The sequence below is a fragment of the Pleurodeles waltl genome, chromosome 2_1 (assembly GCF_031143425.1).
Source record: "Pleurodeles waltl isolate 20211129_DDA chromosome 2_1, aPleWal1.hap1.20221129, whole genome shotgun sequence".
NCBI lineage: Eukaryota > Metazoa > Chordata > Amphibia > Caudata > Salamandridae > Pleurodeles > Pleurodeles waltl.
This window is the reverse complement of record NC_090438.1, coordinates 459577220-459588998: the sequence shown is the minus strand read 5'-3', so window position 1 is coordinate 459588998 and position 11779 is coordinate 459577220. Positions and strand designations below refer to the sequence as shown.

General features: G+C 42.8%; 1 protein-coding gene across 2 annotated transcripts in view; it reads right to left on the bottom strand.

The window, feature by feature from the left end:
• Nucleotides 1-337: 337 nt before the first annotated feature.
• CENPI (centromere protein I) overlaps nucleotides 338-11779 on the bottom strand; it is a 368658-nt gene continuing 357216 nt past the window's right edge. For both annotated transcript variants that reach the window (XM_069213362.1, XM_069213368.1), the window contains exon 21: nucleotides 338-1067. In XM_069213362.1, the coding sequence (XP_069069463.1) occupies nucleotides 912-1067 (156 nt within the window). In that variant the 3' untranslated portion in view covers nucleotides 338-911. The remainder of the gene's footprint in view (nucleotides 1068-11779) is intronic.

Genomic DNA, 11779 nt, shown 5'->3' with positions numbered 1-11779 from the left:
AACTATAACAGGTAAATTTCTATGGTTTTATATGTTTAAAATGTGAGCTTAACTATAACATCCCTGTAAAAAAAAAAAAAAATGTCAGCGAAAAAATAATATATATATATATATATATACATATATATATATATATACACACATATATATATATATATACACACACACACATATATATATATATACACACACACACACAGACATACACATTCTAGATAATATAAAAGAACAACACATGCTATGGATTCAACATGAGAACCTAACTGTAGAAGCAAGAGTTCTATGAGATGTTTTGAACATTTGAAGCCACAACCTTTAACACACCACAAGGAGCACATACTGCATGTGTTTTATTGATAGCCGCACCACGTATAAAAGCGCACAGTAATATGGTTGTTGTAAATTACATCGCCTTTATGTTTATAGTCCATTTTGACAGTCTCAACCATCTCCTGATAACTCCCTGTTGGATTCCGAAAACAGAACCCAAACCTGAAGCCAGTTCAGACCATCACAGAATCACTCTATGGACTCCAGCTAGGTATGTACACAATATACTGGATCCACCGACTGATCTGAGAGTTAAAGAATGAAACTGATGCATTCCATAGGAAGGCTGTCAGAAAATAACTTTACATAAAGTACAAATTTACATTGTTTACAATGAGCATACCTGCTTGTTAAATACAAAATATTGAATTTCAGAGATAACACTGAAACCGGAAATAGTCTGTTTGTAATGGCTCCAAGACCCGAGCGCAGAAAAGAGATAAAGCCAAAACCTGCAGCTGCTCAGATTATTTGAACTGATGGGTTATGTAAATGGAATGCTACAGTCAATGCGAGTCAAATATAGAAAATTCCTGTGTGTATACACATCTATGTCCAATGTTTGGAAAGCATGAAATTGGCTATTTCTGCAAGTGATGCCAAGAAAGAGGGCCCTTCGTTGTCGCTGGAGTTTGGGAGCTGCTGGAGATCCGATTGACACTGCTTTCGATGAAGAGTTTCAGACCTTGCATTCCTTGCATATAGAGATACTCCAAGTACCAGTTCCACAGCTTACCCTGGAGAAAGAAAAACTGTTCTTTACTTGGGCACTCCTCAACAACAAAACAATGTCGGTAGGTTAACTAATACAAAGTGAACTTTTATTTAGACAAGTGCTTAGGGAAGACAGGTCAGAGTGAAGGAAAGATTATCACTAATCATCACAAGATACAATTACAAAAACAGGTGTGAAAAAATTGATTTCTCATTTATACCGTTGATGTACGCAGCAAACAGGGAAATTCTGTGAGCTGCACATTTTTTCTGTCATGGCCGAGACATTAAACAAAGCCCTTTTTCAAATCTGTGGGACTGGAGGCAAGAAATGCCATCATTCTATTGAACCGCCCGATTCATTCATGTATTTATTGCTACAATAGTTCGGTTTTAAAAGCACTAGCGCGAGTAGGAATAAACAGCTTGTGGGTGAATTGCATGTGAATCTATGACAGATGGTCATTACGAAGAACACGAAACACTTCCCTTGAAGGCTCAAAGCAAAAACACACTTCCATCCACACATCTCAACTTTGTAGCATGTTATCCATTTGAATAATTGCTTCAGCACTTCACACAGTGATTCTAAGCGTTATACAAGTCCTACAATACACTACAGCCTCTGTTGGACGCAGTCTCCAAAAGACCCCTCCTACTATACTTCTAAAACTCTGTATGAAAATGTACCTGGACATAATGCTTTAAATTGCTTCCCTCTTTTATTCTATTCAACAATTTTCTCCTCATCATTCATCCTCTCCATACCCCCACTCCAAATATAATATGCTGAATGACTGCCGTATTCTTTATCACTCCATCTCTCCAAATTGCTCATCTCACTTCATAGATCGCGTCTTCAAAGGTTAGGGGATTTCTTTTTTCTACGATTTGCTAAACCATTGCTCCAAAGCTACGGCCTTCTAGACATGCAGAAAGGAAGACTGCAAGTGCTGCAGAAGCTCCTTCAAGGAGAGCAGGAAAAGGTATTTTGGGCTTGATGACATTTCCATCTGCCCCTGGTTCTGTACTGGCAAAGCAGCTGGTTGAAATGTTGGACGTGCTGAGATGGCTGGCGCTGCTGAAAGGGAAAGTCCTCAGAGAATGTGTGAAAAACCTGCAAATGGGTGTAGTTTAATGGCAGAGACTGGATGTCAAGGGGACAGGCAATACCCCCAACAGCCTTCGAACTCTCCAAGGCCTAATCAAATCTGTCCCTAAACAGGTGCGCTCCATCAAACAGCATTATCCCTGCGGTTCACCTGCATGTCCCCAGAGAATCTGGTGGACTGGAGCCATTCATGGCTCGTCAGGGCTACTGAGAACCCTATGACCCTGGCCATAGAACCTACAATGTGCAGGCAAACAATTTACTTACCTCTCTGATGGATGCTCTATCTAACCATAGATTCTAGACTTTATAAATATTTCTGAGGCATTAGACTGGATCTGGAAACTTTAAAGCAGGACTCCTGCCTGCCAATGGGTGGCGTTGTGCAACTCTGCATCAATGTTGTTCTTCCAAGGAAGGGACAAGCGGAGTCACATATAAATAACACTCATACACTGACGTCAATTGCTTTCTTAAGTGGTCTGCACCATCAAACCCAGATCCAATAGGCAGATTGAGATGACCAGTGTGCACAGCTCAAATTCATTTTTTTTTTTTTTTAGATGGAAAAAGAGCCCAGTTCACAGAAAGCAGAGGTGGATGGGTCAGTGAAGAATCTGTGGTTAGCTAGAATATCTACCAGAAAGACAGTTACTAAAGGTAAGTAATGTATTATTCTGATGGATAGTTCTAACTGTAGATTACTCACCTTGTGAATAGATACCATAGCAGTACCTCCCCTAAGGTAGAGGGTCTGCAAAGTGGCTCAGTACAAAAAGTCGTGCAGGGCCTAGAGGGCAAAACGTTCCTCTCAATAGACCTGGCTTGTTGAGGCAGTAGTGCTTTGTGAACATGTGCACCTATGCCCAAGTAGCCACCTGACAAATATCCAGGAAAGGCTAACCAAGTGCCAGCACAGAGGTAGTAGCTTTGCCTCCGGTGGAATGAGCCTGTAAGCCTTCTGGAGGCCGCTTCCTAACCAGTGCATAGAGCATCTTAATAAAGAAAACAATCCATCAGGAGTTTTACATTGCCTTGCCCTTCTTTGCCCCCGAGAACCCCAGAAAGTGCTGATCGTCAATCCAAAGTTCTTTGGTGCAATATATATTAAAGCTTAGTGATTTATTAGGGTCCAAATGATTGAGCTTCTCTTCCTCCTTAGAATGATTGAGGTGGAGAAAAGAATACCAGAAGGGTGACTGCCTGCCCAACATGAAATGGAGTTGCCACTTCTGGCAAAAAGGAAGCTCAGGTCCTCAACACCAACTTATCTGGGAAGAATGTTGTGTATGATGGGTTAACAGAAAGCTTGGAGCTCGTTCACATGTTTCACTGATGTAATGGTGATGAGAAAGTCAATTTTCAGTATCAAAAGTCTCAATAGACAAATCTGCAGTGGCTCTAAATGAGAGCACATCAAAAAGTGAGGTCTAAACTCAAGTCAGACTGTGGCATCTCAAAGTATTTTGGTGGAAATAAACATTACAAACATATTAAAAAACTCTCATCACAAAAAGTGATTTGAATAAAGGCTTATCTGGCAACCACAAAAAAATGTCAAAAGAGCTGACAAACAGCCTTTAACAGTGCCCCAAGCAAGATCTTGCTTGGCCAGGGGAAGAAAAACCAAAACATTTCAGACAACTTGGCTTGAAGTGGATCAGTTTGGTCGGTGCCCCACTAGACATAAACGTGTCCCACCGACGCCTCACTGCAAAGATGGCAGTAGCAACCTCAGAAGGAAGATCAGACAAGGTCAACTGCCTTTGCTCAGTTTCCAAGCATAGCGATACGAACTACGCAGAGTCAAGTGCAGCACCCTGCCCTGCAGCTGGACATAAGATCCGCCCGAAGCAGCAGCTTGACTGAAGGACAGATGTTTAGGCCCCAGAGTTCCAGGTACCATACTCTCCTGGCCCAATCCAGTGCCACTAGGATGATTGGGCCCGGTCGTTCCTGATAATCTTCAGATCTTGTGGCAGGAAAGGCAGCGTCAGAAAGGCAAAGTAGTCCTGAATTTGAATCTTGGTGGAATGTGGACCCAAGATAACGAAGTCTTGGGAACTTCAATCTACAGAAGTGCTGTCATTACACGTTCTCTCCAGTGGTGAAAAGATCAAGCCAGGGTTCTTGCCACAGATGGAAGATATCCTGTGCCACCTACAGGTGTAACTGCCATTTGTGATCTGCTAAGCGATGACAGCTGAGTTAGTCCAAAGTGGCATTTAGAGATCCCGCCAGGTGGTTCACAACCTCAGAAATTCCCTGGCAGGACAGATGCTTCTAGAGGTGTAGAGCCTCCTGGCACAGGACCCAAGTCCTCCACCACAACTGCTTGGTGCAGTACCACATGGCAGTGGTGTTGTCTGAAAGTACCTGCATCAGCCTTCCTTTGATGGTAGGCAGGTAGGTCTTCAAAGCTAAGAAAATTGCCCTCAGCTCAAACTGATGGAGTTGAGCTTCCACAGGAGGCCTTTGAGCTCCAGCTCTCCCAGATAGGATCTCCAACCCAGAAGCAATGTACCCATCACCACTGTCAAACCTTGGGTCGGGGTGGGGAAGGCGGGTAAATGAGTGATTGCAAAGGAGTCCAGTGTCAGACATTAATGGTGAACTCAAACAATAGGAGGTTTGCTGTAGTATTTAGGTAGCTGACGACTACCTGGGCCTTCCTTCAAAAGCCATTCATCGAGGTAAGGGAAGAATGGTAGCTGCAACCACCAAAGGTGTGCTGCAACTACCACCATCAATTTAGTGAACACCCGCAAGGCACAAAAGGGAGTACTGTGAAATGTGAAATCTCCTGGCCCACTGAACTCCAGATTAACGCCTGTGGGCCTAGAGCACAGGGATATGGAAATAAGTGCCCTGCAGGGCCAATGCCACCATCCACTCTCAGGGGCGAGGGCAGACAGGACCTGGGCTAGCGTGAACATTATGAATTTGTCCTTCTGTAGGAGGGCATTGAGAGGGCACAGATCTATAGTGGAAGGAATGTCTCTGTCCTTCATAACAAGTAGTTGGCGTAGTAGCTCCTACGTCCAATGCCAGAAACCTCTCCATGGACCCATTGGCCAAAAGGGCCAGCACTCTCTGTTGCAAGATGGACAGATTGTCTTCTGTTAGCTGCCCTAAGCATGTTGGAAATTGCAGCGGGTGGGAAGAAATAGCAGGGCAGAGCACCATTGTACAATTTGGAGGACCCACTTCTCTCAGGTAAAGGCTTGCCACACCAGGAGGAAATATCAGATACAAACTCTGAAATGATGGCTGTACACTGGAAAGGACACACTAAAAAAGTTTGTGGCTGTGGTTGCTGGAGGGGCAGGAGACTCTGCTGCACACTGTCCCTGATGCCATGAGCATTGTCACTGTGAGGCACAAACTCAGCCACGAAAAGGGTGGCAGGGTCTGGTGAACCTGAAAACCCCTACCATAGCCTCAGAAAGAGCAAAATTACTGGTGGACCTGTCTCGTGGGGAAGACAGACAAAAGGAATATGCTGTAGCCCTACACTCCTTCAAATGATTCACAGCTGAATCTGCTTTGCTGCCAAAAAGGTGAGACGCATCGAATAACATGTCTATTAGTGATGCCTGGACATCTCTTGAGAAGTCTGTAGGCCTCATCCAGGCATGGTGCCCAAGTGACAAATTCATAGAAATCACCTGACCACAACAGTCAGTCATGACCAAGCCAGAGTGAATTACAAATCTGGCAGAGTCATGGCCATCCTAGGTAGCTTTGGACACTCTAAGGTCATCTGAAAGTGCTGGTAAATCTTGAGGCATGTCCCATAAGCCATGGGAGTAACAGCCTAGAAAACAGCTGTGTTTACTCACTGCAGCGCAAGGCTCGCTGAAGAAAATATGTGCCTGCCAAATGCCTATTCTCCTATACTCCCAATCAGGGGGGTGATGGGGAAGGAGTTTTGATTGACCTTACTGTTAGACACCTGCACCACCAAGATCTCAGTATTGAGGTGTGTGAGAAAGTCTGGGTCGCCTGGTGCTCACGCAGAGTGACTTCCCTATTAACTAGCATTCCTAAACATAGGATCACCTAAGTGCCCAAGAGGGTGTCCGTGGGGGCCTCATTAAAGGGTAATAGACATTCTGTAGGTACCTAACCAGGCTAGGGTACCTGTGTCGTAGATCCATTTTAGTTTGCCTGGGTACAGGAGTTTAGCTTCGCTTCAGCTTGCAGGCCGTGCAGTTTTACCTAGATTACATGCTCTGTTTTTATTATAATTTTTTTTGAGAACCAGCGTGATTGGGCCGACAGCTGCCACCTGGTGTAGGAGTGACTCAGTTGCCTGCAAACCTGATGTGCTGCCGCCCCTAGTCCAGCAGTTTTGTACAGATACAAGGGTCCTCCCGACACCGGTCATAACCGTCTTCACCTTTATAGTAGGGAGTTGTAGATCTAATCTTCGGCCATCCTCCATATAATTACAGCAAAGGAGACACTTTCTTCTATGGCAGGGCCATGAGGGGAAACCAGGCCAGCGTATGGAGAAGCATCCAAGCCACTGACATGTTTGAGTTCTTGATATCAGGGATGTGGAATTCCTATAGCTCGATGCCCAGGACATATTGCTTGGGATCAAGGGTGACAAGTTTTCATATTTATTTTGTTCTTGGGACAAGTAAACCCAACAACCTGCAGCACAAACCCTTTTTCTGCCTGTTTGGAGTACCACATTATGGATCAGGGAGCAAAACTGTCTCAGGTAACATTTGTGTCTGTATGTTAATGCTGTTTGAACATCTATTTATGGTTCATTAATGCTAAGCCTTTATTAGAATGAGTGGACTATGGAAATTCTGTAAAGCTCAGACTGAACTACGGATAGTAGTTCCAGTATAACAATGTGTACACACATTTGCAAGTTTAACAATATGAGGCTACGTATAATGCTCCCAGAACGCCCTTTGATTAATTGCAAATATTTGTAGAAACTTGAAAGCAATATTGAGGATTCTTTGCTTTCAAAATCAAAACGTTCATTAAAAAATGCAATTAGGAAAGAAGTTTTATTAAAATACTGTGAAATTTTAGGTATCATTTCCTCAAAGTATAATTTAGTAAAATGTGTTGACGTATGCTAGAATATATCCATAATGAAAAAAAATAAGTGTAACCAGTTCAACAATACTATGGGAAACATGAAAATAAACAAGCACTGGCAAAGCCAGTAGGTTCAACCTTGGTCATCAGCTTTTTGGGTTTGTGAATGTGTGTCTTATTTTGTCATGGTTTTTGTAACACTATTGTTGTGGGAGCTGCTGGGCTCTCACTATTATAACAAACACTAGCACAAAGCAAAAATATTTATGTTCTCAAAAAGCATACATTTCCACAGTAGTAACTAGCATTGAACAAAACTACTTTATATGCTAATATCCTCCTTGTGAAACAGCACAGTGCTGTCACTCATAGTAAAGCCAGCCAATAGACAGACAGAATTCTAATAGAAACGAAAGGTCTTGGTTAATGCCAGGTCTAATTAAAGGTCTAATTAAAGGAGGTCACAAAAGTGCACCCATGGTATTAGTGCAGATTTAAGAAAGCAGGCCAGGAAATGGAAATTTCTATAAAATAGTTGTGAACTGCATTTTAGCTCGAGCAAATATGTATGTGTAGATTTGCGAAAATCTGTTGAACATTACAAGTTCACTTTCCCTCCAATTACTTTTTTCTGTTAATACATTTACCAGCTTTCTCAGTATGGGAAAAGATTGGAGAATAGCTGGCAAAAAACCCTAAAACATGCAAGTTTGTAGGTTTGCAGAGACTCAAAAGGGCATTACAACCTGAAACTACTGCTTACTGCTACCTACAGCCCTAGTATGTACATCTGTGGAAAGGTGGCAAAAATAAGGAATTTGCTAGTATTCAAACCCTACTATAGTTTGAGTTTTGACATAATCAGAAAGGCTATTATCAGAGCGCTTATATAATGAGATTGCTTCCATATGTTGTCTCCGCAATACATGGCACTAAAGGGACAAGTGGATTTTGTTACAGGACAAGTAGATTCATAAAGTAACCTGTCCCATGGACAAGTAGATACTTCAATACATTCCACACCACTGCTGAATATAAATATAAATATAAATATATATAGATAGCTAGATAGATAGATATGATGAGACAGGCTTTTTGCAGGTTCACTCCCACTGTTACCCCCTTTTTGTCTACTAGGCACTGATGTAATGACTCTGAAATGCCCTGAACCCTGGTAATCAGGACTGTGTACATGTGGTCTGATCCTTAAAAAGGTGAATGCCTTATTGGCTTACCCAAAATACCGTAACTAGACTTACTTATAAGTCCATAGAATATGATACAAGGAGAACCTAGGCCTTGCAATTTAGTGTCTCTTGTGTACTTCAGCACTAGTTGTGCCACCAAGAGTGTGACAAGACAAAAGTATGACTCCCAGCCTGCCATTTTTTTCAACTGCTAACTCATGCCATTTCAAGCAATGGCAATGCCGAGGCCTTCATTTTTAATATTTTTAACCCACCCATAAAGCAAGCAGACTGCTCCCTAAATGCAGAAAGCATTGTATTGAAGGGTTAGGCCTCTAGTTTCATGTTTTTAAGTTCCTACTGGTAAAAACCACCAATATCGTTTTTACTGTTAAATGGCTAGTAGCATCACTGGCAAGTACAGAGTTATGGGCTAACATCTCAGCAATGCTAACTTCTGAATGAGACTACTAAAGTTGGCATTTTAAGGTATAAAAATAAATCTGGGAATAAAGTCTGATTTAATGGGTAAATCAAATGTAGTGTCACTAGTGGGCAAAGCACAACTGTAGTAAGATGCCACTTTGTTGCCCATGGTTTCCAGTGCATGTTTACAGGTGCACACAAAGGTCTGTCCTTATGGCACGGATGTGGAATTCCTATCGCCCGACGCCCAGGACATATTGTTTGGGGTCAAGGGCAACAAGTTTTCATGTTTATTTTGTCCTTAGGACAAGTAGATCCAACCCCCTGCAGCACAAACCCTTTGGCTACCGGCTTACAGAGAAGGGAACTGTCGGCAGTTGAGGTAATATGAGTGCCAATATGTTAATGCTGTTTGAACTTGTATTTATGGTTCACTAATGAAAAGCGTTCATTATTAGGGTGAGCACTGTAAATAAACGTTTTAAGATCACACTGCTCTACTAAGTGTACACGTGTTTTGAAAAGTTTGACAATATAAGGCTAAGTATAATGCTCCCAAAATGCTCTCTGATTAGATGTAAATGTTTGCAGAAGCTTGTAAGCACGAGTGATGATTCTTTGCTTTTGAAATAGAAATGTTGGGGAAAAATGCATGTAGGAAGAAAGTTTCACTACCATGAAGTTTTAGGTGATATTTCTTTGAAGCCTCATTTAGTAAAATGTAGTGATGCATGCTAGTATGTCCAAAAAATATTCCTAATGGAAAATCAGTGTAGTCATTTTCAACAAAGTTATGGGAAGCATGAGAATAAACAAGCACTGGCAAAGCCGATTGATCCAACATTTTTTGCGTGTTTTTTGGTTTTTTCAACGAGCGTCTTGTTTTGACATGGTCTTTGTACGACTTTATTGTGTGGGAGCTGCCAGGCCCTCACCATTGTAACAAACAGAAAAAAATGTTTTGGGTCTCAAGAAGCACAGATTGCCATCAGTGGTGTAACAAAGGTCCCGCATCCCCCATCCAGGGGCCCCGTCAGCACAGAACATGCCCTGAGTGAGTCTGGAGCGGGGAGTCCCCCATATTCCTTTGCAGGGGAGCCCTCTCCAGTTTTGTTATGTCACTGATTGCCACAGTAGTTCCTGGCAATGAAAAAACTACTTTGTATGCCAATATGCTCCTTGTGGAAGAGCAGTATGCGATCACTCACAGTAAAGCCAGCCAATAAATAGAGAGAGAAATAGAAGGTTAATAAAAACAAAATGTCTTTGTTAATGCCAGACCTAAAGAGGGACCCAATTCTTATAGAAAGTCACAAATGTGCACCCAAGGTATATGTCTTTGAATTAGTGGCTTTCATGAATTCACAAGAAATGTCCAACCTTTCTCAGTATGAGAAAAGATTAGAAAAGAGCTAGTGAAAATCAATAAATCATCCAAGTTAGTAGGTTTGCAGACTCAAAAGCATTACAGCCCTGGAACAATTGTTTATTGCTTTCTCCAGCCCCAGTATGTAGATCTACAGAAAGGTGGCATTTTAAGGAAGTTGCTATAGTAGGGAATGAATTTGCAAGTATTCAAGCCCTACTATACTAGTATCCCTAGCATAATCAGAGAAGCTATTATCAGAGCTCCTTTATAATGAGATTGCTGCCATAATTTGTCGCCGCACTACATGACACCAAAGGGACAAGTAGATTTTTTTTTACAGCGCAAGTAGGTTTCAGAAGCAACCTGTCCAATGGACAAGTAGATCTTTTAATACATTTCACACCCCTGTTATAACAGACTTTTGGCTTCCTGGGTAGAGGTATAAATGACTCAGGAAAGGTAAAAAGATCTGCAGAGGGTGAAGAGTTTATCTCCCCCTGGCAGGGAAAGCTACATAGGGTGTGAGCCAAAAAGGCATGCTTCAAAGGAAGCCACGTCTGATGGGAAAATGGCAAGCAGACATGAGAGAGGCTCCTCCTTTTTCTAGGTAGACAGAAGGGCGTAGGGGACAGTGAGGGGAAAACACTGGTAAGTTTGGTTTTCCTGCGGGCATATAGCTCAAAGACAGCCATACCTATAGTGTGGGCTACCAAGCTTTAAACATTGAGGGGAGGGGGAGAAGTCCGCCATCTTGGGAGTTGGCAGAATAGAACACTCTGGGATAGCTGGATGTCACTTCACAAGATGTTGTCATCAGGTGGCAGAAATCCAGGTCGTCCATTGGCTAGTGATCGCAACCTCCTATAAGGGAAATGTATGGATCTAAATAAGGCACCTAACCCCCAAGATCTAGATCTCAACACGATTGGAGAAGAGGTCCGAATACTGTCCTGCTGACTCTGGGCTTGGCAAAGAGGCTGCAATGAATTTGAACTTCACCGGCTGATCTGTCGGCTAGCGAAGAAAGGACTGTGCCTGTGGTGTCCTGCTTATGGAGAGGTTGTCTCCTGAGCCCAGCCAGAATAAGAGACTCAAAGAGACAGTTGGTTAACTTCCTGTTCACAGCACAAGGGCACAAAAGTTGAGGAAGCCTGCTTGGGCAAGTTGGTAGACTATATCACCGGATCGTCGCTCCTCTCTGAAGCGCGGCCTGGGAGACAGTCCAGAGAATCAAAAGTTAAACCTGCATCTGCTGAACACAGAAGAGTTGTCAGATTGCAGGTTGGTCACCCAGAAGGGGAGATATCACCAGAAGGGAACCACTAATTTGGCTGTGACAATACTGTGCCTGGATGTCTGCTGGACCAAGGAGGACTTTGAGACCCCTGTGAACAAAGTCACCCCACCAAGACTGTGGACCAAGGAGTAGCCCCAGCAATTGTATCCCTTGCATCAGGACCACTCCATAGAAATATATGGCACGCTGCCATTAACATTGGAACTGGACTGGAGAATGCTTCTTGAAGGCAGCTGTTCTTTGGGAATTTGTTGGCCACTCCATTCATCCTCTCA